The 27,254-nt window shown below is 45.6% G+C and overlaps 1 protein-coding gene across 1 annotated transcript in view; it reads left to right on the plus strand.

Moving 5' to 3' along the window:
- Positions 1 to 4,206: 4,206 nt before the first annotated feature.
- The window catches only part of LOC119401466 (MFS-type transporter SLC18B1), a 53,195-nt gene continuing 30,147 nt past the window's right edge, over positions 4,207 to 27,254 (plus strand). The window contains exon 1 of the mRNA XM_037668297.2: positions 4,207 to 5,360. Coding sequence (XP_037524225.1) covers positions 5,094 to 5,360 — 267 coding nt within the window. The 5' untranslated portion in view covers positions 4,207 to 5,093. The remainder of the gene's footprint in view (positions 5,361 to 27,254) is intronic.

Genomic DNA, 27,254 nt, shown 5'->3' on the forward strand with positions numbered 1-27,254 from the left:
AAAAACGCTGCGTTTTTGAAAATCAGTCAAATTTGGGACGCTATGGCTACTTCTGTGAACATCTTGGCTTCTTCATATTTGCAGTATGAATAGGCCTTTATGTGAGTAATGAACCTCTGCATTTGTTTTTCTCTAATAATTTTCAAAGTAGTACATTTTCATGCTCGAAACACCAAAAAGAGAAAAGTGCTCCTCGATTCAAAAATCTATAATAAAAAAACCCCAATCTCAACTTTGTTCAAAGTCCCTCAAAATGTTCTCAAAGGACTGCAGAATGATATTATGAAAAAACATGTTGCATCATTTTTATTAGAACAAAAGCAGAAAATGTCAAACATTGTGTTTCCAGAGCGTGGTGGGTACTGCGTGAAGGACACCTCTAGTAACAAGAAAATACAGTAACACGTATTTTTTCTTCTCTGAGCTTCGCTAAACAACAGTAATGATCTATTGTCGGAAAATGGGAACTGTTTTGTAAAGAAAAAAAGATCGTTCCAATTAAATGCATTTGCGACACCACTTATATTCCTCGTCGACGGGCAGCACGGACATTTTCATTCCTCTGGATAATTTTTTTTTAGTAAATGCGCTTATATAAAAGCAACGAAGCTAAACGCGAAATTTGTGTAGCTGAGTCGATCATGCATTGTAAGAATGTGAGAAATCGCAAATGGCGACAGTGGTGAACGGCGAGTACCGCAGCGCAACCTAAGCACAGCAACCACACATTGTTTGCCAGGCTTTGTCGCTCTGCACGAGAAAATGCTGGGGTGTCGATTGCGTTGGTTACACGATACATTTTTCACCGCTCGTCGCTCTCCCGCCCGGTCTCTGGATCCGCACCGTGCGGATCGTGTGGCGGATCGAGTGGCCCGCGTTACAAGCACTCGTGTAAACGGAGTAGCATGCGTTAGGCGGACAGGTGCAAAGGGCGGCGCGATAGACGCCCGCCTGAGCAGACGACCGCAACGAGCACGGCTGTGCCAGTCAGCCAAACACCACCTGAGATAGAAGTTAAGCATCCAAATTGTGCTTCACTTTGATGCGATCACTGTCCTGCGCTCTGAAGGTGGCTATGGGTAGGCGTTATAGCCATGGCCGAGATTTTGTACGGACTGCCTCATGGTGTACAAAAAGAAAATTCCGCTGCAGTGGAATTTTCGTTATGTAGAAGATATCGGATCGAGTCTCTTTTGCGGAGGGTCAGGAAGTAGGACGCGCGCTCAATTCAAGAGGGAGACCAGATCTGCCAGCACTGCTTTAAGAGATACAAGGAGATGCAAAACAAAGCAGATGCAATGCAAACAAAACGTGTTTTGTCCGTGGCCAAAACTGCTGCCACCATTCTTCACGTAATCGATTCTTTTTAAACTCTGCATTGATCACATAAGGTTTGACAACGTACACATTTGGGCCAACAAAAACCACACCTCTTGGCGACCGCTCTCCAGAAATTAATTTCCATTCATGAAGAGACCTTGGCTTTTATACCAATCTCCCAATTCTGGCACAGTACATCATCATAAGAGACGCATGGAGGGAATGCGTTCTTTAGCACTCAAGATATGAATTATACTCAACTGAAATAGATGAAAGAAAAGGAGGCTACAACTGTAAGTGCATACTGTGGACTGAGGGATGTCTAACACTGGCGTGAAGTCGCAAACCACGCGAATGCATTTAATTGGAACGGTCTTTTTCTTTACAAAACAGTTCCCAATTTCCGACCATAGATCATTACTGTTGTTTAGCGAAGCTCATAGAAGAAAAAAGACGTGTTACTGTATTTTCTTGTTACTAGAGGTGTCCTTTACGCAGTAGCCACCACTCTCTGGAAACACAATGTTTGACATTTTCTGCTTTTGTTCTAATGAAAATGATGCAACATGTTTTTTTTCATAATATCATTCTGCAGTCCTTTGAGAACATTTTGGGGGACTTTGAACAAAATTGAGATTGGGGTTTTTTTATTATAGTTTTTTTAATCGAGGAGCACTTTTCTCTTTTTGGTGTTTCGAGCATGAAAATTTACTACTTTGAAAATTATTAGAGAAATACAAATGCACAGGTTCATTATTCACGTAAAGGCCTATTCATACTGCAAATACGAACAAGCTAAGATGTTCACAGAAGTAGCCATAGCGTCCCAAATTTGACTGATTTTCAAAAACGCAGCGTTTTCCCGTGAATTTTAAAAAATACACAATTTGCTCAGAATTCCAAATCATAAGGGCTATTTCCTCTTTACTTCTACTTCCGCCAGAAAGAAAGATATTTGTAATATATAGCTTGAGTAGCTGCCAGCATGGTTCCGAATTTACGAAAACGCACTCTTCGTAAAATGGTCGTCGTCAACCGGCGACACTTGTCGAATTTTCCTGTGATGAAAAAAATTTTATTCGAAAACAAACTGCGATTTCGTGCTGTGCAGTCATATGTGCACAACATACAGAATTATCAGGAAAATCGGAAACATCAAATATACACCGTTTTTTGATCTTTCGTGGAATCGACCAGAAGGGATTTGGTGATGGACACATGCAGCAGCGTCGAAGTCATTTTCATCTGTTATGAAGCCGAACGCTTGGCGCGCTCCGTTGGGTGTGGATAGACGAAGACGTCGTTGCGCCGTTCTGCCGGTGCGAGGTGCCTATTTATGTATCCGTGTAGGGAACGTCTTGGGATCAGTATTATGCGTCATAATTCCGGAGTTTGCCTGCAAAGATACGCCGGTCTTCACACTTCCCTATATAAGTGACGAGTGCTCGATATGCGACGCTACGCAAATGTGTAAACGCTCGATGCATGCACGAATGTCGGGGCAAGTGCGATTCGCGCTGATAGGCAGATTTAGAATAGGGTGTCCAAAGTTCTGCGTACGCAGTCGCTTGCATTTCTCGCCACTGTGCATGCGTCATATGCTTCTGGGTACATGCGTTATAGAGCAATTTTAGAATAATGTACGCAAAGCTTTGTTTTAGCGTTTGCCCCCACTGCGCATGCGTCGTATACGCTATCCTCTTGGGTACCCGCGTTACGAAAATAGACACTTTTAAAACAGGGTACGCAAATATAGCGTTCGTTGGGTCCGATATACTCTTATTTTGTCACTGAACGTGGGTACCCAAGAGGCTAGCGTATGACGCATGCGCAATGGCGAAAAACGCTAGCGAAAAGCTTTGCATAACCTATTCTAAAACTGCCTAATAGCGTATCGTACCTAAGTAACGATAACGCTACTGACCTTATTCTTGAACAGCCTCGAATAGCATGCGTACCAAAGCAACGCAAATGAACTCAGGCCGCGAACATGCCTCGTGTGGTGGCTCCGCAAGCCTCCAAATAGCGAGCAACGTTCGGAGATAAGCAGAAGGCTGCGCACAGGGGGGGGGGGGGGGGCGCCCCCCCTAATCACCTAAGAGGGGGGGGGGGCAAAATCTGCCTCGTACATTGACTTCATAGGGGGGGGGGGCGCTGCGATGAACCTTCGCCCCCCTGATAGGAACCTTGCGCACGCCTATGACTATAGTAGCCACCGAGACGCGAAAAAGCATTTTTTCTTGAAACTTTCCGCACAACAGAAGAGCCCCCCCCCGCCCTTTGCGGCCAGCCCTCAGAAGTGTTCAATTGTTTCTTCATTATCGGCTTTCTCGGCGCATCAGATACTTGTTGGACAGGTAGCTACGTCGTGAATGAGTGCTACATGCGAACAATAAGATAACGACGCGCGCAGTTTCCCCATGTACTACGCGTCGTCACAGATTACAAACTGCCTGCTTGTCGGCGGCGGTTGTTCTGCACGTAGCACTCGCGTCATCCTGCTAGCTAGTCTGTACGTCCGTTGCTTAATCTGTCGCGCGGGCGCACTTCGTGCTCCAGCCGTTCCGTCCTAGCTTGTGTGAAATCGGTCAAGATAAAAAACGAAGTAATGGAGACATTTTACTTTTTTTGTTCGCCACCGTAACACGACTGTAGGAACGGATCGGACATTCGCCCGGATGCCGCTGGAGGGACGTATTCCAAGCTACTGGGCGTCTTTTGTTTTGTTCGGATAACAGAGTAGCTTGCAGTTCAACAGCATCCCCTCCCCCTTTCTTCCGTCCGACTTCCCTTCCAGATACGTGGCCCAGCTGAGATACCGAGTCCCGCTGAACGCAGCAAGCGAAAGATATTGCAGTTGCCATTGTCCAGTCAGCGTGGTGCCTTGCGGCGTGGTAAACGAGTGCACTGGAAATGCGTAGACTTGCTTCGGAAAGGCATCGCCGCAGAGCACTGCTGGAATCGAACCTCTGACCTGTTGGCGCAACTTGGGGAAACCGCGGCTCGAGCGTTGAAGTGTTTGACGTCTGCCGCCGGCCGGCGGAATGTGTGATTTCGGAATACCGGTCAAACGAGCACGCTACCTGGTACTAACGTGTGTACCGTTTGTGTAGTTAGCGACCGTGCGCGAGAATTAGACCTGGTGTACCGGTTTATACCACGACTCGGCCAAGAAGCTTCAGCGAGACTCAAGTCAAGTTTTGGACTGATTTTGTCTCTACTACATTTCGTACCGAGTGCAGTCGCGGTGGCGCGTCGAATCGCGGGAACCACTTGGTTGACTGCGTGTCCCATAGCGTTATTGGCTTGATTTCTTAGCGCCCATTCCTAGCCGTCACGCTAAAGTCAGCTTCACGCTAAAGTGGAGTGAAACAGTTTCGTCGCTCATTTTCCAAACTACCTCTAGACGGCTTGCAGGCATCTTCCGAGCGCCACGGCAGCTTACAGAAGACTTCTAGACGTCTCTAGAAGACTTACAAACATCTTCCGAGCCTCAAGGCAGCTTCCAGAAGACTTCTAGACGTCTCTAGACGACTTAGACATCTTCCGAGCGCCACTGCAGCTTGCAGAAGACTTCTAGAGGACTTGTAGACATCATCCGTGTGCCACGGTAACGTCCAGAAGACTTCTAGACGTCTCGCAGCAGACGACATTCCGCGAGTGCCGCAGTGCATTTTCACACGACTTGCCGATCCAGGCGGCACTTCAATAAGACGCGACGCTCGCGCCTTAACGCTGTACTTATCCAAGGGAAATTTTTTAGCGTCTGCTTGATGAAAGAACAGCTTACGTCCGCTGAGAAGATGGACGCCAAGGAGGCGGCGTTCTGGAGCAGCTACACCGCCGTGGCAACGCCCAACATCCAGGAGGAGATCTTCGTCCAACATTCGGCGCCCAGTAGAGCATGGTTCAGCAAGACCGAGTCCACCGGTCTGCCTCCAATCACCAGGAAGCAGTGGCTCATCATCGTGCTCATATACTCTGGCAACTTCTGCGCCGCCATGAGCTTCTCGCTGCAGGCGCCGTTCTTCCCAAAGCAGGTAAGTAGTACACGCACCGCTCTCAAAACTGACGTGCACCTGTCACGTACCTCCATATTGGCTCCTAACTACCTTCAGTGCACACACACCCGCCACTGTGGTCTAATAGTTACGGGGCTCGACTGTTGAACCGAAGGTCGCAGATCGAATCCCGGCCTGGGCGGCCGTATTTCGATGGAAGCAAAATGCTAGAGGCTCGTGTGCTTAGATTTATAAATCTAAGCACATGAACCATGCATGAACCCCAGGTGGTTGAAATGAACGGAGCCCTCCCTCCACCACGGCGTCCCCCATAATCATACCGTGGTTTTGGACGTAAAAATTCAACAGTTATTACTATTCAGTACAAACTCGCTGTTGAGACCCATATAATTACCACTAATTACCATGGTAGCCAACTGTAACCATTAGCGCTGGCACTCGAGTAAGTATATAGGGCAGCCAACACGCACTTGTATCTCATTTACTTTTAAATCGTGGATGGTTTTCTTTCTAATGCGTTATTTCTAGCGATCGGACGATGGTCGCTAAAGCAAACGTCGCCATGCGCAGCTATAGCTAGCAGAAATTTTCAGGCTCGCGTGGTTATAAGAATCGTACAAGCGTACAATACCAGTACAATTATACTGGTATTGTGCGAATAAATGCGGTGGACCAGCTGCCACAAACTGCCAGTCGGCTGATAGTATTGTGGCTGATAATTTCATAATCGCAGCGTACGTGAGCGATTTTTAGTACAACATGCAGTTCGCTAATTCAGAGTATAGTGCCACGCGCCCTTATTTCTTTGTTTTGATGTTAACGGGTTTCTCCCACAAAAGCTGTCAGCACCGCTCGGCGCAGGCCGCGCCGCAATGTTTGCGAAGGTTCGCGATTATTTGAGATCATTCTGTGAAGATTTCGTGCAGGACGCGAACAGTCAAGATTATTCGAGAGCTTACGCGAGCACCAGCGATAACTATGGAAGGTTTGATCACTGATCCATTAAAGAAGACGCGTTCCGCCGACGACAAGGATTCCGACGACTGGGTTCGCCGCTATCAGTGTACAGCGTACAGTGTCTTCTGGGCAAAGGTTCGCCCACTAAAGAGTTTCGTCTCCAGCACTGTGACCACCGCCTTCTTCACCGCGTCTATACCACGTGACAATAGTTTTTAATGATTTTTAATGCCTTTCAATTATTTTAGGGGACATGGTGTAATTGCACAGTTCAAGTGAGCCAGTACTCAAACTATAACACGGTTATGCTATATGAACTGAACGCCTTGCACTATAGCTATAGTTTCGAGCAGTAGGTACTCAAAATAAGTAACGACACGGAATGATGTTCCAGTTTAAACTGTTCCGCAATGTACAGGAACGTAGTAGGGATAACTTTATAACTTTTAAGTAGAACAATGACAGCATTTCGTGGTGCATTTTGAGTCCTTATTTCTCGAAACGGGAGTAATCGGTGCTCAGGTGATCGAACCGAAACACCTGCAGTATAGTATTCATGTGGCTATTGCGCATGCGCTGTTGAGCTCCAGGTAACAAATGAGATACGAGTCACGGCGGCCGCATTTCGATCGGAGCCAAATGAAAAGCACAAATACTTGTGTAGGTTTTGGGTGATGCGTTGAAGAATACCGAGTGGTCAAAGTTTATCTTGAGCCCCTCACTACGGCGTGCCTCGTTATCTGATAGTGGTTTGTACTCGTAATTCTCTAGCCTTTTTTGTTTCCGTTTTAGATAACTAAAACTAGTGACCAAGGCTTTACTGCTTCTTTTTAGGGTTATTTTCACTTGCTCAAATCCTGTTATCTTTTAAAGCAACGCCTTTGCTTCAAGTTCTGCGACTGATGGAAGTAGGCGGTGCGTATGAGTGTGTGTAAGCTTCCTTACCTCGAGCTGTCAAAGTTGGTTTCAGTATATGAAGTGGTATCTTTTCTACGCCAGTCATGACTGTATTCGCGATTGCAAACACATTTTTTTCTCCTAATCGTACCTCGTGGCATCCTTTAATTTCTGAATCTACAAGAAAAAAGTCGCGTTCTTTTACAGCTAGGGGCACATGTTAATCTGTGTCAACTATTTTTATTCGTCATTTTTTTAAAGTCTACGAGTGATACTTATCCCAGCTATAGGAAGTAGTCCGCCCGCGCCTGTAAAAACGAAAGAAGCACGTGAATCCGACTTTCCCGCATAAGCCCTCTTACTGCAGAAAAGCCGGCTTTGCCGAACGTTAACAGCTGTGGGGGAAAAAAACTGAACGCGCGTTTTTCTTTTTTATTTAACGTAATTTTTTAATGTCTTCATGCTCTAATGCCTATATTGTTTTCGCATTTAGCCCGCATTGAAGTGAGGATGACGTGGCAGGGAATCGAACCCGTGCCCTCGCATGCGCACTTCTGTGGTTCTGAGCATATAAACATGCAATGCTTTCCAGTAAAGTTGTAAGTTCAGCGCCGTGGTGCTGCCCTCCTTTCTACAGGTTTTCCCACTCAATTTTATCCAAGCGCCAGTCAAATTGGCTGGCGCTTGGATTAAATTGAGCGGTGAAACCTGTAATCTCTATGGGGAATTTGCGCTGGTTTTCTTCAGTCTGGGACAGAATTAACGAAACTTCTCTATCGTAAGCGCCTTTTCTCATTGGTCAGCCCGTTTCGTTAATGATTTGTCCCACATTGTGATTGGCTGAAATGTTCTCTTAGGAAAATTTTTATCGTAAGACGTTTTGGGGAATACGGGCCCTGTCCTTTCGTTTGTACTGCGGCTTGAGGCCCGTGTGCTTAGATTTAGGTCCACGTTAAAGAACACCAGATGGTGAAAATTTCCGGAGCCCTCCACTACGGCGTTCCTATAAATCATGTGGTGGTTTTGGTACATAAGACCCCAACAAATATTGTGTTATTGCATTATTGTGCTGCGGCATCCGAGTGCAAGGCGTCGACACGGTCAAGTTCGCGCGTACTGCTATTCTTCAAGGTCACCAAAGCCAGCACAGGTCAAATAAAGTAAAAAGACGTGTGTTTTTGGTCTTGGAGCTTTTGCGTTCGGTAATTGTTGACCATATCTTGTCTTTTTGACTGCGGATTGATACTGTGCCGTCTAAAATTTGCCCTCTCAAGTACTCGCTGTTGACGCGCCTTTGCCCGTTTCTTGAGTGGCCTTTTATTATTTCTTTTTTCGTTTTGTCTGCTCTTTTAACAGTGGGCGAACAGAGTTATAAAGACAGCTAGCTCTATCTCGGAAGCTACTTTCTGTAAACACATAGTAACAGAGAACGTAATTTTGCTCGGCGTATATTTAAGTTTCTTGCGTATTTGAAAGAAAAAAGTTAGTATCTGTGGACGTTATATATGAAAAATAGTTTATGCCAAAATATTTATGCCGAGAACAACCTTGAATACGTATCGCAAAAGTAAAGCACGGGATAAAACTTTTGCAGCTCCTGAACAATGGTATCTCACAAATCTGTAACCTGCGTGCGCACTCTCTAAGATACCTATATTAAACGAAAAAGTTAACATATTCTACACCACTCTGAAATATGCGAATAATTTGCTAGTAGGGCTAAAATTTAGTAGCATCGAAATGTACTAAGAACTTCACTGCGATTATCGCTCAGAAGGAACCATTGCTTTAATAAATAAATAAATAAATAAATAAATAAATAAATAAATAAATAAATAAATAAATAAATAAATAAATAAATAAATAAATAAATAAATAGACATTTCGATGCCTGTGGGCGTTGTCTGCATCCTTCTTCGTTGCACCTGTAGAGGAATCTTCAAAAAGCAAAGCTCTCCAGAATACATGATCTATCGCGACTTCTCTTTCTCACGCATGCGCACAGAGGCCTGGCAAGGCAAGTGTCGGAAAGCTGTCGCATGTTTGATGCGCTCTTGCCGTTTACGTCGCCGTGCCGTCATCTTGTCGAGGCGCATGCGCGGTCCCAAGCGGAGGTTTGTGGGCGGTCTCTAAAGTAAACGCTCGCAAACGTGACGAAGTGCGAAGGGATGCGTTGTCACGGGCTACGCTAAACCGGCGCTGCCGAAGGACGTATAAGCTAGGCGGTAGCGTTCTCGCCCACGCTGTTCACAAGTACTGTGTGCTGCATACACGATTTAGCGTTCTTGCTGAGCAGTTGTGTGGTATATGCACCCAGTGGTACACGCACTGAATCCGAGCGGATCAGACAGTAAACTACAAGCTACAAGCTACAAACACAACTGCAGCTGCAGTCCTACGCGCCCTGTTGGAATGTGTGTGTGTGTGTGTGTGTATGTATATATATATATATATATATATATATATATATATATATATATATATATATATAGTTGAAGAAATGAAGGAGCACACTTACGAGTGAGTGAGTTAGTGAATAAACTTTATTACGAGATCCGGCATGTTAGACCGCACAGGTAGACACCAGGAGACCTTGTCTCCCTATAGCCTCCCTGGCCTGCTGGATGGCCCATCTTTGGTCTTCGACCTCCGAGCTGAGCAGCACTAGCCGCCACCGCTCCCGGAGGGCCTCAGGAGAACTTGTTGATAGGTTGGGGCATTCCCACAGTATATGTTTATACGAAGCCCTTTCTGTTGTGCATAGTTTACATCTGTTGTCCGGGTATAGGTGTGGATAGCTCCTGTGGTCTAGTCAGGAAGCAAGCATCTGAATTCCGACAGCTACAAACAAACTCCTACCCAAACCCTGTGCACCTCCACTTACGAAAATTGCATATTTTCTCATTTACGTTTCGGCCGTGGCACGGCCTTCGTCAAAGTCATTCTGACGAAGGTCGTACCACGGCCGAAACGTAAATGAGTAAAAATATGCAATTTTCGTAAGTGTGCTCCTTCATTTCTTCAACTACATGTGCACCGGACCTTCAGAACTTTCTTCTGAATTATATATATATATATATATATATATATATATATATATATATATATATATATATATATATAAAGAGAGAGAGGGAGAGCGAAGCTCATTCGCAGCTTTGTCTTTCAGCCAACGCTCAGATGCGCAGCGCAACGTGTGCCCGTATCTTGTTCACTTTCTGTAACGGTATTATTTTTTAACATGAGAAACATTTTTTTTGAAATTTTGTATCTCCACCAGCTTTTCGCCGACGTAACTCAAGCGGCATGAAGCATTGGCAATGGCAATCTTCAGCCCATACCCACTGACCTGGGATGCAGACGTCAAACAAACTCATTTCCTTTTCCATCGCTTTATAGACAGCACCATGTTTGACGTCTGCATCCCAGGTCAGTGGGCATGGGCTGAAGATTGCCGTTGCGAATGCTTCATGCCGCTTGAGTTACGTCGGCGAAAAGCTGGTGGAGATACAAAATTTCAAAAAATATTTCTCAAGCTAAAAAAATTATACCCTTTTGTAACTTTGCCTATGTTCAACTAACACATAGAGATTTCAAATGAAGTATCGTGGATATTTTTAGTCAGGGTCCGACCACCAAGACAGGTTTTTTGACGCTGAATATAAAACTTTTCTCAAAAAAGTGTTATTCGCAATTTTTTTTCAGACGATCTGCTACACCTTCAGCAACTACTACTACTACTACAGTACATAACTACTACTACCACTACTACTACTACTACTACTACTACTACTACTACTACTACTACTACTACTACTACTACTACTACTACTACTTTAAAGTAATAGTTTTTGGAAACTTCATGTCCCAAAACGAACCCTTGCATCGTACTTCATCTCGTCATGGCCACCCGAATGCAGTTTATCCCCCCGCACTACTACTACTACTACTACTACTACTACTACTACTACTACTACTACTACTACTACTACTACCACCACTACCACTACTACTACTACTACTTTAAAGTAATAGTTTTTGGAAACTTCATGTCCCAAAACGAACCCTTGCATCGTACTTCATCCCGTCATGGCCACCCGAATGCAGTTTATCCCCCCGCGCTACTACTACTACTATTACTACTACTACCACCACCACCACTACTGCTGCTGCTGCTGCTGCTGCTACTACTACTAATATGTGGGGTTTTACGTCCCAAAGCCACGATATGATTGAGGGACGCCGTAGTGGAGGGCTCCGGAAATTTGGACCATCTGACGTTCTTTAACGTACACTGACAGCGTACAGTACACGGGCCTCTACCATTTCGCCTCCACCGAAATGCGACCGCCACGGCCGTGAGTTCGATCCCGCGACCTTCGGGGCTGCGGCTCTTTAGGGTACGGAAACACGTCGCACTGCCGCCTGCGCATAGCTTCGCTAGCCGTACGGATGGCGAGCCATGCCTAATTTCCGTTATGCCACTTCCAGTCATCCGAGTGACTTTTGGGAGCGCATTACAGTACAGTAGCTAGAAAGGTTTTCTAGCCACTATACTTCCAGCCTTACGTTCACTTTCGGTTTCTGCTTCCAGTCGTCACTCCATTTCCGCTTCCTGTGTATCGTATATGCTTAACTTCTGGTCTGTACACTTGCGGATCTCGGCGTCGTGGTAATAGTACCCCAGCCTTCGCTAAAATTGGGTGGAACTGGCCCTGCGGGCCCGCGCTCCTGCACCTTCAAAGCGACTCGCATGACATCGAAGTAAGGCGGCCGCTTCTCCAGAAAAAAAAAAAAAAAGTAATGTACCGTGAGTGGGAGGGCGGGGCCGGCGATCGCTGACCCTGAATCGGAGAGATATAGCATTAGCCTCGCCTTGGAAATCGCCACGATGGGGGACGGTGTCCAGCATTGACTGGTGCTCGCCTCATACACGATGCGTGTATGAGGCGTGCGTGTACGAGGCTTTTCTTTCCATACAGACTGACGTTCGCGTCGCTGGTTTTAGGTAGAAACGTGAACGTCCTGGCAAATTTTTTTCAGAGATTCTGGTATAACTGCTGCTCAGCCACGTAATATGTTCGATAGGAAAAACGAACCTCTAATTCGCATTGTGCGTAGTGTTTAAAATAGCTGAGAGAAAGTGCAGTATAACGGAAAGGTGGGCGAGTTGGTTGGATACACTTCACTGTGAGAGTGCTTGCGCTTCGAACGGATCTAGCACGACTCGCGTCTGACAACTGCTCAGCCACGTAATATGTTCGATAGGAAAAACGAACCTCTAATTCGCATTGTGCGTAGTGTTTAAAATAGCTGAGAGAAAGTGCAGTATAACGGAAAGGTGGGCGAGTTGGTTGGATACACTTCACTGTGAGAGGAAGTGCTTGCGCTTTGAACGGACCTAGCACGACTCGCGTCTGACATAACTGCTCAGCCACGTAATATGTTCGATAGGAAAAACGAACCTCTAATTCGCATTGTGCGTAGTGTTTAAAATAGCTGAGAGAAAGTGCAGTATAACGGAAAGGTGGGCGAGTTGGTTGGATACACTTCACTGTGAGAGTGCTTGCGCTTCGAACGGATCTAGCACGACTCGCGTCTGACAACTGCTCAGCCACGTAATATGTTCGATAGGAAAAACGAACCTCTAATTCGCATTGTGCGTAGTGTTTAAAATAGCTGAGAGAAAGTGCAGTATAACGGAAAGGTGGGCGAGTTGGTTGGATACACTTCACTGTGAGAGGAAGTGCTTGCGCTTTGAACGGACCTAGCACGACTCGCGTCTGACATAACTGCTCAGCCACGTAATATGTTCGATAGGAAAAACGAACCTCTAATTCGCATTGTGCGTAGTGTTTAAAATAGCTGAGAGAAAGTGCAGTATAACGGAAAGGTGGGCGAGTTGGTTGGATACACTTCACTGTAAGAGAAAGTGCTTGCGCTTCGAACGGATCTAGCACGACTCGCGTCTGACATAACTGCTCAGCCACGTAATATGTTCGATAGGAAAAACGAACCTCTAATTCGCATTGTGCGTAGTGTTTAAAATAGCTGAGAGAAAGTGCAGTATAACGGAAAGGTGGGCGAGTTGGTTGGATACACTTCACTGTGAGAGGAAGTGCTTGCGCTTCGAACGGATCTAGCACGACTCGCGTCTGACATAACTGCTCAGCCACGTAATATGTTCGATAGGAAAAACGAACCTCTAATTCGCATTGTGCGTAGTGTTTAAAATAGCTGAGAGAAAGTGCAGTATAACGGAAAGGTGGGCGAGTTGGTTGGATACACTTCACTGTGAGAGAAAGTGCTTGCGCTTCGAACGGATCTAGCACGACTCGCGTCTGACATAACTGCTCAGCCACGTAATATGTTCGATAGGAAAAACGAACCTCTAATTCGCATTGTGCGTAGTGTTTAAAATAGCTGAGAGAAAGTGCAGTATAACGGAAAGGTGGGCGAGTTGGTTGGATACACTTCACTGTAAGAGGAAGTGCTTGCGCTTCGAACGGATCTAGCACGACTCGCGTCTGACATAACTGCTCAGCCACGTAATATGTTCGATAGGAAAAACGAACCTCTAATTCGCATTGTGCGTAGTGTTTAAAATAGCTGAGAGAAAGTGCAGTATAACGGAAAGGTGGGCGAGTTGGTTGGATACACTTCACTGTGAGAGAAAGTGCTTGCGCTTCGAACGGATCTAGCACGACTCGCGTCTGACATAACTGCTCAGCCACGTAATATGTTCGATAGGAAAAACGAACCTCTAATTCGCATTGTGCGTAGTGTTTAAAATAGCTGAGAAAAAGTGCAGTATAACGGAAAGGTGGGCGAGTTGGTTGGATACACTTCACTGTGAGAGGAAGTGCTTGCGCTTCGAACGGATCTAGCACGACTCGCGTCTGACATAACTGCTCAGCCACGTAATATGTTCGATAGGAAAAACGAACCTCTAATTCGCATTGTGCGTAGTGTTTAAAATAGCTGAGAGAAAGTGCAGTATAACGGAAAGGTGGGCGAGTTGGTTGGATACACTTCACTGTGAGAGGAAGTGCTTGCGCTTCGAACGGATCTAGCACGACTCGCGTCTGACATAACTGCTCAGCCACGTAATATGTTCGATAGGAAAAACGAACCTCTAATTCGCATTGTGCGTAGTGTTTAAAATAGCTGAGAGAAAGTGCAGTATAACGGAAAGGTGGGCGAGTTGGTTGGATACACTTCACTGTGAGAGAAAGTGCTTGCGCTTCGAACGGATCTAGCACGACTCGCATCTGACATAACTGCTCAGCCACGTAATATGTTCGATAGGAAAAACGAACCTCTAATTCGCATTGTGCGTAGTGTTTAAAATAGCTGAGAGAAAGTGCAGTATAACGGAAAGGTGGGCGAGTTGGTTGGATACACTTCACTGTGAGAGGAAGTGCTTGCGCTTTGAACGGATCTAGCACGACTCGCGTCTGACATAACTGCTCAGCCACGTAATATGTTCGATAGGAAAAACGAACCTCTAATTCGCATTGTGCGTAGTGTTTAAAATAGCTGAGAGAAAGTGCAGTATAACGGAAAGGTGGGCGAGTTGGTTGGATACACTTCACTGTGAGAGAAAGTGCTTGCGCTTTGAACGGATCTAGCACGACTCGCGTCTGACATAACTGCTCAGCCACGTAATATGTTCGATAGGAAAAACGAACCTCGAATTCGCATTGTGCGTAGTGTTTAAAATAGCTGAGAGAAAGTGCAGTATAACGGAAAGGTGGGCGAGTTGGTTGGATACACTTCACTGTGAGAGAAAGTGCTTGCGCTTCGAACGGATCTAGCACGACTCGCATCTGACATAACTGCTCAGCCACGTAATATGTTCGATAGGAAAAACGAACCTCTAATTCGCATTGTGCGTAGTGTTTAAAATAGCTGAGAGAAAGTGCAGTATAACGGAAAGGTGGGCGAGTTGGTTGGATACACTTCACTGTGAGAGGAAGTGCTTGCGCTTCGAACGGATCTAGCACGACTCGCGTCTGACAACTGCTCAGCCACGTAATATGTTCGATAGGAAAAACGAACCTCTAATTCGCATTGTGCGTAGTGTTTAAAATAGCTGAGAGAAAGTGGAGTATAACGGAAAGGTGGGCGAGTTGGTTGGATACACTTCACTGTGAGAGAAAGTGCTTGCGCTTTGAACGGATCTAGCACGACTCGCGTCTGACATAACTGCTCAGCCACGTAATATGTTCGATAGGAAAAACGAACCTCGAATTCGCATTGTGCGTAGTGTTTAAAATAGCTGAGAGAAAGTGCAGTATAACGGAAAGGTGGGCGAGTTGGTTGGATACACTTCACTGTGAGAGAAAGTGCTTGCGCTTTGAACGGATCTAGCACGACTCGCGTCTGACATAACTGCTCAGCCACGTAATATGTTCGATAGGAAAAACGAACCTCTAATTCGCATTGTGCGTAGTGTTTAAAATAGCTGAGAGAAAGTGCAGTATAACGGAAAGGTGGGCGAGTTGGTTGGATACACTTCACTGTGAGAGAAAGTGCTTGCGCTTTGAACGGATCTAGCACGACTCGCGTCTGACATAACTGCTCAGCCACGTAATATGTTCGATAGGAAAAACGAACCTCGAATTCGCATTGTGCGTAGTGTTTAAAATAGCTGAGAGAAAGTGCAGTATAACGGAAAGGTGGGCGAGTTGGTTGGATACACTTCACTGTGAGAGAAAGTGCTTGCGCTTTGAACGGATCTAGCACGACTCGCGTCTGACATAACTGCTCAGCCACGTAATATGTTCGATAGGAAAAACGAACCTCGAATTCGCATTGTGCGTAGTGTTTAAAATAGCTGAGAGAAAGTGCAGTATAACGGAAAGGTGGGCGAGTTGGTTGGATACACTTCACTGTGAGAGAAAGTGCTTGCGCTTCGAACGGATCTAGCACGACTCGCATCTGACATAACTGCTCAGCCACGTAATATGTTCGATAGGAAAAACGAACCTCTAATTCGCATTGTGCGTAGTGTTTAAAATAGCTGAGAGAAAGTGCAGTATAACGGAAAGGTGGGCGAGTTGGTTGGATACACTTCACTGTGAGAGGAAGTGCTTGCGCTTCGAACGGATCTAGCACGACTCGCGTCTGACAACTGCTCAGCCACGTAATATGTTCGATAGGAAAAACGAACCTCTAATTCGCATTGTGCGTAGTGTTTAAAATAGCTGAGAGAAAGTGGAGTATAACGGAAAGGTGGGCGAGTTGGTTGGATACACTTCACTGTGAGAGAAAGTGCTTGCGCTTTGAACGGATCTAGCACGACTCGCGTCTGACATAACTGCTCAGCCACGTAATATGTTCGATAGGAAAAACGAACCTCTAATTCGCATTGTGCGTAGTGTTTAAAATAGCTGAGAGAAAGTGCAGTATAACGGAAAGGTGGGCGAGTTGGTTGGATACACTTCACTGTGAGAGGAAGTGCTTGCGCTTTGAACGGATCTAGCACGACTCGCGTCTGACATAACTGCTCAGCCACGTAATATGTTCGATAGGAAAAACGAACCTCTAATTCGCATTGTGCGTAGTGTTTAAAATAGCTGAGAGAAAGTGCAGTATAACGGAAAGGTGGGCGAGTTGGTTGGATACACTTCACTGTGAGAGAAAGTGCTTGCGCTTTGAACGGATCTAGCACGACTCGCGTCTGACATAACTGCTCAGCCACGTAATATGTTCGATAGGAAAAACGAACCTCGAATTCGCATTGTGCGTAGTGTTTAAAATAGCTGAGAGAAAGTGCAGTATAACGGAAAGGTGGGCGAGTTGGTTGGATACACTTCACTGTGAGAGGAAGTGCTTGCGCTTTGAACGGATCTAGCACGACTCGCGTCTGACATAACTGCTCAGCCACGTAATATGTTCGATAGGAAAAACGAACCTCTAATTCGCATTGTGCGTAGTGTTTAAAATAGCTGAGAGAAAGTGGAGTATAACGGAAAGGTGGGCGAGTTGGTTGGATACACTTCACTGTGAGAGAAAGTGCTTGCGCTTTGAACGGATCTAGCACGACTCGCGTCTGACATAACTGCTCAGCCACGTAATATGTTCGATAGGAAAAACGAACCTCTAATTCGCATTGTGCGTAGTGTTTAAAATAGCTGAGAGAAAGTGGAGTATAACGGAAAGGTGGGCGAGTTGGTTGGATACACTTCACTGTGAGAGAAAGTGCTTGCGCTTTGAACGGATCTAGCACGACTCGCGTCTGACATAACTGCTCAGCCACGTAATATGTTCGATAGGAAAAACGAACCTCTAATTCGCATTGTGCGTAGTGTTTAAAATAGCTGAGAGAAAGTGTAGTATAACGGAAAGGTGGGCGAGTTGGTTGGATACACTTCACTGTGAGAGAAAGTGCTTGCGCTTTGAACGGATCTAGCACGACTCGCGTCTGACATAACTGCTCAGCCACGTAATATGTTCGATAGGAAAAACGAACCTCGAATTCGCATTGTGCGTAGTGTTTAAAATAGCTGAGAGAAAGTGCAGTATAACGGAAAGGTGGGCGAGTTGGTTGGATACACTTCACTGTGAGAGAAAGTCCCTGCGCTTCGAACGGATCTAGCACGACTCGCATCTGACATAACTGCTCAGCCACGTAATATGTTCGATAGGAAAAACGAACCTCTAATTCGCATTGTGCGTAGTGTTTAAAATAGCTGAGAGAAAGTGCAGTATAACGGAAAGGTGGGCGAGTTGGTTGGATACACTTCACTGTGAGAGAAAGTGCTTGCGCTTTGAACGGATCTAGCACGACTCGCGTCTGACATAACTGCTCAGCCACGTAATATGTTCGATAGGAAAAACGAACCTCTAATTCGCATTGTGCGTAGTGTTTAAAATAGCTGAGAGAAAGTGGAGTATAACGGAAAGGTGGGCGAGTTGGTTGGATACACTTCACTGTGAGAGAAAGTGCTTGCGCTTTGAACGGATCTAGCACGACTCGCGTCTGACATAACTGCTCAGCCACGTAATATGTTCGATAGGAAAAACGAACCTCTAATTCGCATTGTGCGTAGTGTTTAAAATAGCTGAGAGAAAGTGTAGTATAACGGAAAGGTGGGCGAGTTGGTTGGATACACTTCACTGTGAGAGAAAGTGCTTGCGCTTTGAACGGATCTAGCACGACTCGCGTCTGACATAACTGCTCAGCCACGTAATATGTTCGATAGGAAAAACGAACCTCGAATTCGCATTGTGCGTAGTGTTTAAAATAGCTGAGAGAAAGTGCAGTATAACGGAAAGGTGGGCGAGTTGGTTGGATACACTTCACTGTGAGAGAAAGTCCCTGCGCTTCGAACGGATCTAGCACGACTCGCATCTGACATAACTGCTCAGCCACGTAATATGTTCGATAGGAAAAACGAACCTCTAATTCGCATTGTGCGTAGTGTTTAAAATAGCTGAGAGAAAGTGCAGTATAACGGAAAGGTGGGCGAGTTGGTTGGATACACTTCACTGTGAGAGAAAGTGCTTGCGCTTTGAACGGATCTAGCACGACTCGCGTCTGACATAACTGCTCAGCCACGTAATATGTTCGATAGGAAAACGAACCTCTAATTCGCATTGTGCGTAGTGTTTAAAATAGCTGAGAGAAAGTGCAGTATAACGGAAAGGTGGGCGAATTGGTTGGATACACTTCACTGTGAGAGGAAGTGCTTGCGCTTTGAACGGATCTAGCACGACTCGCGTCTGACATAACTGCTCAGCCACGTAATATGTTCGATAGGAAAAACGAACCTCTAATTCGCATTGTGCGTAGTGTTTAAAATAGCTGAGAGAAAGTGGAGTATAACGGAAAGGTGGGCGAGTTGGTTGGATACACTTCACTGTGAGAGAAAGTGCTTGCGCTTTGAACGGATCTAGCACGACTCGCGTCTGACATAACTGCTCAGCCACGTAATATGTTCGATAGGAAAAACGAACCTCGAATTCGCATTGTGCGTAGTGTTTAAAATAGCTGAGAGAAAGTGCAGTATAACGGAAAGGTGGGCGAGTTGGTTGGATACACTTCACTGTGAGAGGAAGTGCTTGCGCTTAGAACGGATCTAGCACGACTCGCGTCTGACATAACTGCTCAGCCACGTAATATGTTCGATAGGAAAAACGAACCTCTAATTCGCATTGTGCGTAGTGTTTAAAATAGCTGAGAGAAAGTGGAGTATAACGGAAAGGTGGGCGAGTTGGTTGGATACACTTCACTGTGAGAGAAAGTGCTTGCGCTTTGAACGGATCTAGCACGACTCGCGTCTGACATAACTGCTCAGCCACGTAATATGTTCGATAGGAAAAACGAACCTCGAATTCGCATTGTGCGTAGTGTTTAAAATAGCTGAGAGAAAGTGCAGTATAACGGAAAGGTGGGCGAGTTGGTTGGATACACTTCACTGTGAGAGGAAGTGCTTGCGCTTTGAACGGATCTAGCACGACTCGCGTCTGACATAACTGCTCAGCCACGTAATATGTTCGATAGGAAAAACGAACCTCTAATTCGCATTGTGCGTAGTGTTTAAAATAGCTGAGAGAAAGTGGAGTATAACGGAAAGGTGGGCGAGTTGGTTGGATACACTTCACTGTGAGAGAAAGTGCTTGCGCTTTGAACGGATCTAGCACGACTCGCGTCTGACATAACTGCTCAGCCACGTAATATGTTCGATAGGAAAAACGAACCTCGAATTCGCATTGTGCGTAGTGTTTAAAATAGCTGAGAGAAAGTGCAGTATAACGGAAAGGTGGGCGAGTTGGTTGGATACACTTCACTGTGAGAGGAAGTGCTTGCGCTTAGAACGGATCTAGCACGACTCGCGTCTGACATAACTGCTCAGCCACGTAATATGTTCGATAGGAAAAACGAACCTCTAATTCGCATTGTGCGTAGTGTTTAAAATAGCTGAGAGAAAGTGGAGTATAACGGAAAGGTGGGCGAGTTGGTTGGATACACTTCACTGTGAGAGAAAGTGCTTGCGCTTTGAACGGATCTAGCACGACTCGCGTCTGACATAACTGCTCAGCCACGTAATATGTTCGATAGGAAAAACGAACCTCGAATTCGCATTGTGCGTAGTGTTTAAAATAGCTGAGAGAAAGTGCAGTATAACGGAAAGGTGGGCGAGTTGGTTGGATACACTTCACTGTGAGAGGAAGTGCTTGCGCTTTGAACGGATCTAGCACGACTCGCGTCTGACATAACTGCTCAGCCACGTAATATGTTCGATAGGAAAAACGAACCTCTAATTCGCATTGTGCGTAGTGTTTAAAATAGCTGAGAGAAAGTGGAGTATAACGGAAAGGTGGGCGAGTTGGTTGGATACACTTCACTGTGAGAGAAAGTGCTTGCGCTTTGAACGGATCTAGCACGACTCGCGTCTGACATAACTGCTCAGCCACGTAATATGTTCGATAGGAAAAAACGAACCTCGAATTCGCATTGTGCGTAGTGTTTAAAATAGCTGAGAGAAAGTGCAGTATAACGGAAAGGTGGGCGAGTTGGTTGGATACACTTCACTGTGAGAGGAAGTGCTTGCGCTTAGAACGGATCTAGCACGACTCGCGTCTGACATAACTGCTCAGCCACGTAATATGTTCGATAGGAAAAACGAACCTCTAATTCGCATTGTGCGTAGTGTTTAAAATAGCTGAGAGAAAGTGGAGTATAACGGAAAGGTGGGCGAGTTGGTTGGATACACTTCACTGTGAGAGAAAGTGCTTGCGCTTTGAACGGATCTAGCACGACTCGCGTCTGACATAACTGCTCAGCCACGTAATATGTTCGATAGGAAAAACGAACCTCTAATTCGCATTGTGCGTAGTGTTTAAAATAGCTGAGAGAAAGTGGAGTATAACGGAAAGGTGGGCGAGTTGGTTGGATACACTTCACTGTGAGAGAAAGTGCTTGCGCTTTGAACGGATCTAGCACGACTCGCGTCTGACATAACTGCTCAGCCACGTAATATGTTCGATAGGAAAAACGAACCTCGAATTCGCATTGTGCGTAGTGTTTAAAATAGCTGAGAGAAAGTGCAGTATAACGGAAAGGTGGGCGAGTTGGTTGGATACACTTCACTGTGAGAGGAAGTGCTTGCGCTTAGAACGGATCTAGCACGACTCGCATCTGACATAACTGCTCAGCCACGTAATATGTTCGATAGGAAAACGAACCTCTAATTCGCATTGTGCGTAGTGTTTAAAATAGCTGAGAGAAAGTGCAGTATAACGGAAAGGTGGGCGAGTTGGTTGGATACACTTCACTGTGAGAGAAAGTGCTTGCGCTTTGAACGGATCTAGCACGACTCGCGTCTGGCATAACCGCTCAGCCACGTAATATGTCCGATAGGAAAAACGAACCTCTAATTCGCATTGTGCGTAGTGTTTAAAATAGCTGAGAGAAAGTGCAGTATAACGGAAAGGTGGGCGAGTTGGTTGGATACACTTCACTGTGAGAGGAAGTGCTTGCGCTTTGAACGGATCTAGCACGACTCGCGTCTGGCATAACTGCTCAGCCACGTAATATGTTCGATAGGAAAAACGAATCTCTAATTCGCATTGTGCGTAGTGTTATCTAGCACGACTCGCGTGAGTGGTAGGCGTGCCGCCGCGCTTCTATATCGCCGTGGAGCTTTATTACCGAGAAAGCCTTAGATGCCTCATCAAACGCGAAAATTGGCCGGCGTCCCGCGTCGGCGGCGTCAACGCGATGACTTCACTATATGACGTCATCATGACGTCACAGATTGGCAACAGATTGTGACGTCATCAGATTGTGACGTCACATGGTGGCGTCATCACATGGCATCGTTGGTCAGAGATGGGCCGATCACGGAGGCAGTGCAAAAGCAGGTGAAGTGCCTCCGATCCTGGAGGTAGTGCAAAACCACGCGAGGTGCGGAAATCTTCAGGAGGGTGGTGGGGCAGCATCAATACATCTAAGGGGCTTTAAATACATTGATTGAGAGGAAGATGGCTTTCACCTTCGAGTCGTCCTAAGTGAATGCGTAAGCAACTCTGTGACTTGTTTTTTTTTTTTGTAACGGGCTTTATTTTTGGTGCACTACCAATGTTCACATCCTCATCGTACGGGATAGTGACGCATGAATCTTCGCGTGATAGGCTATATAGTTGCAAGTGTGCGCACGTTTGCGTTTTCGTACGATCGTCGCCTTTGCTCACGCCACATGTTCTTTTTTCGGTCCCCTAATCCACATACCTTGTATCACGTGCGCAATTTCGCTCTCACTTTCAAAGCTGCCGGCGGGGCGAGGTCACGAGGTAACTGCGGTTCACGAGACTTCATGAACGCTTGGTCCCATTGTGCATACACATCCTGCCGATATGCGGGGGTCGTGGGGACGCGGAGGCTGCCGTGGTCAGGGGGCAATGTTAGAAGCGGCGATAAGATAGGCCACAAAATTGTTTCTTTTTTTTGGGTCAGCTTTTTGGGCCAGCATCACGTGTGGTATCTCTTTTGAATAATTGCCATTGTGTTTGGGTCGCGAAGGGCGCTGCCCCGATGCCCCCCATAGCTGAGCTCTGGGTCTTATGCACTACGCCGCCTTTTTTTTCTTACTTTTTTAAGGCTACAGAGCCTTGGGATGCCTCATCAAACGCGAAAATTGACCGTTGGCGTCAACGCGAGTGGTGAAAAAGATCGTCGCGTGATGACGTCACCATATGAAATCATGACGTCACAAGTCGCCATAATTTGTGACGCCATCATGACGTCATCAGGACATGACGTCATCACATGACATCGTCGCTTGTCTAAAGGTGAGCCAATCTCGGAGGCAGTGCGAAACAAGGTGTGCGGAAAGCTTGCAATGCCTCCGATCCTGGAAGCAATGCAAAATCACGTTAGGTGCAGAAATATCTAGGAGGGATGCGGGGGAGGATCAATGCGTCGACTGAGAAGAAAAAAGAGATAGCTTTCGCCTTGAGTCATGTTAGGCGAATACACGAGACCATTGCGAGTTTTTTTTTTTTCTTTTTTTTAAAGGCTACGAGGGAGACTTACTTGATCTATATCAAGGAGGTTCTTGAGAATATTAGTGGTCATTTGTCAAAAATAAATAGGCCAAAGAAGAATAAGCTCAACTTTTACTTCACCTAACGTTCCTTGAAGTTTAAATTATGTAGGCTAAAAATTCCGCCGGCTAAAAACGCAGCATATAGCCAACACCAGGCGACACATTGACAGCATTATCTGGTGCCGGCATTATGCAAATAAATGCGGTAGGCTTTAAAAAAACATGGCTTATCCCTCCGTCATAGGAATCGGTATAACACGAAAGTGAAACGTGTCAATTCACAGAGGTAGTCGCGTGTTTATTGGGCATTGATATATGAGAGCTTTGTACAATGTCTATTGGTGTTTGGCAGCTATAGCACCGCTAAACACAAAAAGTCGCACGAAACGAACACACAGGTATACTCAGGACGAGCGCGAACTAACAACTGCCACACTGTTGTTACTTTTTTTGTTTGAGCAGCGCGCTCCTTTCGGAAACGCGGCCACTGCAGCGAGCGAAGTGACCATCGTGCGCTCTGTAACTTCAACGCAACCTTTGCGGTGAACGCACAAGACGTATAAACCGCCCCCACCTGCCTACCACGAGATAAGCGCGCGCGCACGGGCGACCACGCCCTGTCGAGCGCGCATCGCAATGAGCGGGGCGACGACCTTTAAAGCGCCCTTCGCGTCATCTCGCTGGGGATAACCAGAACACGCTGAAGTGTCACCGAGCTCCGAGTACCGCCAGCGGTAAATGGTGTATATAATTAGCTCGCCATTAGTATGCTGAAGAATGTACGCTTTGTGGCTGAGTCATTTAGCGCTGCGCGCTGTAGAGCGAGAGGTTATGGTTTCGATTCCCAGAGACGGAACTTTTTCTTCTAGTTCTTTTCTTTGGCATCTATTAGTGCACATTTTACTGCGCCATATCCGCGACGGAAATACGTCAGTGAAGTCTTGGTGGACACCGGCATAAAACACTTTCGTGTTAAAAAAATGGCCGTACGAGTCTGTTGCCAGCATGGAGGAAAAAGAACTAGGAGGGAGCATCACGGGAAAATTTTGAAGCCCAGCCATAAAAAATGAAACAGGAGCATGCTGGGAATTGTGACCAGCGTATAGAGAACGAGGGGGAGAGCGGCGTCCGAGGAGGTTGGCTTGTGGACGCTAGGCGCGCGCGCACGTCCATTTTTGTTTTTGTTCATGAACCCACCGAAAAAGGAAGTGAAACAGGAGCATCATGGGAAGAGTGTCATGAACGCGAGGAGCAAGCTGCTTCAGATGAGATTGGCTTGTGGACGCTAGGCGTGCTCCCTCCTATATTTTTTTTTCCGTCATGGTTGCCAGGCCACTTGAAACGTTTGTTTTTACAGTGAGGCCAATAGCAACTTCCCTCATAAGTGGAAGTGCGCGATTGAATTAGTACGGCGTTATCAAGAACAACGATGTCGACACGATGTGCTGTACCACGTCCGTGATCTCGTCGAGTGGGGGAATTGTTAGTGGGCACTGTCGCAACAATAGGAACACTGCCACTTATATGAGGAAACCTTCACGTGTCTTGTATCTATTATTGTCGTGCTTATCGAATCATCTTTTTTCTTTCCTTTCTTAGCTATTATGTGACTTCCCTTGTGACCTCTGTCTTTCTCAGCGAAGCTATCTCAGTCTACTCCAGGGTTGCCGTTGGGAGGTACTTTGCCCCAAATTGGCTACATTACGACAGTGTCTGGCGAAGAAAATTTCAAGTTGGCTACATGGCTATTTTCTGACTAATTTAAACTTCCATTTTGCCGCATTTATTTATAAATTCTGCAATCCCGTTACGGGATTTCCGCAGGATGGTGATACAACTTTATAATATTACTTGCAGGGCAAACAAAAACAGTAATACAATAAAAATATACCAAGTAAGTTAAGTATTTGCTAGCCATTTCTTCTGATTATTTAATAATAAAAAAGTTAGGAAAACTAGAAATATAAATTTTTTCCCAACCTCTTCCAAGCTATTCGACGTTTCAGCTTATCGAAAATCACGCTATTTACTCTTGAATATTAAACTCTATTCATAATATCGCTTTTGCTCAATTTGGCTACAAATTTGGCGCTAAAATGATACAGCATGGATACTTTGGCCACTTTTAGCTTGAGTATTGGCTCCTTTTCAAGTCTACCCAACGGCAACCCTGGTCCACCCTGGGCCGTCGTCGTCGTTGTAGTAGTAGTAGTAGTAGTAGTAGTAGTAGTAGTAGTAGTGAGCGTCACGCAGGTCACGTGACCAGCAGGGAGAGTGAATAAAGAAATGAATGACAACGTGAAGGGTACGTTCTAGCATCGTGTACCAACTGGTCCAGAAAACCGCACTGCTAAAGACATAAATAAAAATAGGCGGCGGTTGAACGCAATTCAATCTTTTGTGGGCAGCATGGCCAGTTCCCTTCAAGACAGCCCGGTCTACCGACAGCCAAACAGCTCCACTAACGTGAAACCTGTGGAGGGGCGAAGCATGCAGTGTGCGCCGGTGTTTTCCACAGCGAAATCACTGCTAATGGGCAATGAGAGACAGAAGAAAGATTAGACACAGAGACCCGCGGTCCACTTTTTGCTAACGTGCACGCTGCGAATCTTTATTGTTCAACTACGCTCAAGAGAAATCTCAAACCGGCACTACATTGCGGTCAAGATCCAGTGCCTACAGTAAAACCTCGGTGATACGAATCTCGCGGGGTAACCAAAAATATTCGTATCATCCGAAGTTCGTATCACCAGAAAACATGAAAAATTAGTATGCGACAAAAGATGTTGGCATACGTTTTGATTGAGTGTTTCTCAGGATGATTGCCAGTAAAGTTCTAAGACGTGAACGATCATACTTGTACTCGTAAATATACGGTGCATGCGCGCGTGTGTAATTAATGGACCAGATGTGTTGTGCCCCATGACCGCTATAGTAGCCCCTTCCTAATCTTACTACGCTTTTCTGCATGGCACCAGAGTACTGCGGCGAAAGAACATGAAAATCATGACATGCGTGTCTTGTAGAACATGGTTTACATGCCACGCTCATGGTGCGCTCGTGGCTGTTTCGCTAGCTTGGTATACCCCAAAACTGGTGTTTGGTGACGTGACTGTACGACGCGAATAAATGACAGGCGGTAACATGAAAATCATGACATGCATGTCGTGTAGGGCATGATTTACATGTCATGCTCATGGGCTGCTCGCGGCCGTTTCGCTAGCCTGACATACATCAGCAACGGTATTGCGCGACGCGACTGTATGCTGAACACAAATAACGGATGGTAACATGACAATCGATCATGACATGCATTTCATGTACAGCATGATTCACGTGCCACAATCAAGGTGCGCTCGCGGTCGTTTCCCTAGCTTGATATACACCAAAACTGGTATTGCACGACGCGACTCCATGACGAACATAAATGACAGGTCCTAACACGTACGCAAATCATAACATGCATGTCATGTACGGCATGATTTACATGACAATGTCTCGGTGGGCGTCCGACCGTTTTGTTAACTGGATATACACCAAAATTGGTACGGCATGAGATAAGTGCGTGACGAACATAAGCGAAAGGCCATGCATTGCATATACCAGAATATACGTTTCATTATATTGAAGATTGAAGATTGTACACGCATGAATGCATGACAAATATGCGATATACAGTGAACTAGGTGTCCATGTACATGAATGACTTCATTTGCCTCAAAGGCAAACAAGGCGATGTATGCAGCTCTTTGCTGGCTGCTTCGCATTACATCGATTCCCACAGCGCGTGGGATCTGCCGGATTATTATCATAATAATAATAATAATAATAATAATAATAATAATAATAATAATAATAATAATAATAATAATAATAATAATAATAATATAATAACAATAATAATAATAATAATTATTATTATTATTATTATTATTCAAATGATGATAATGATATTGACTTGTTTGTACCGAAAGTCATCATCAGCATTTCAGTTTCGCAT

The sequence above is a fragment of the Rhipicephalus sanguineus genome, chromosome 8 (genome assembly GCF_013339695.2).
Source record: "Rhipicephalus sanguineus isolate Rsan-2018 chromosome 8, BIME_Rsan_1.4, whole genome shotgun sequence".
Lineage (NCBI taxonomy): Eukaryota > Metazoa > Arthropoda > Arachnida > Ixodida > Ixodidae > Rhipicephalus > Rhipicephalus sanguineus.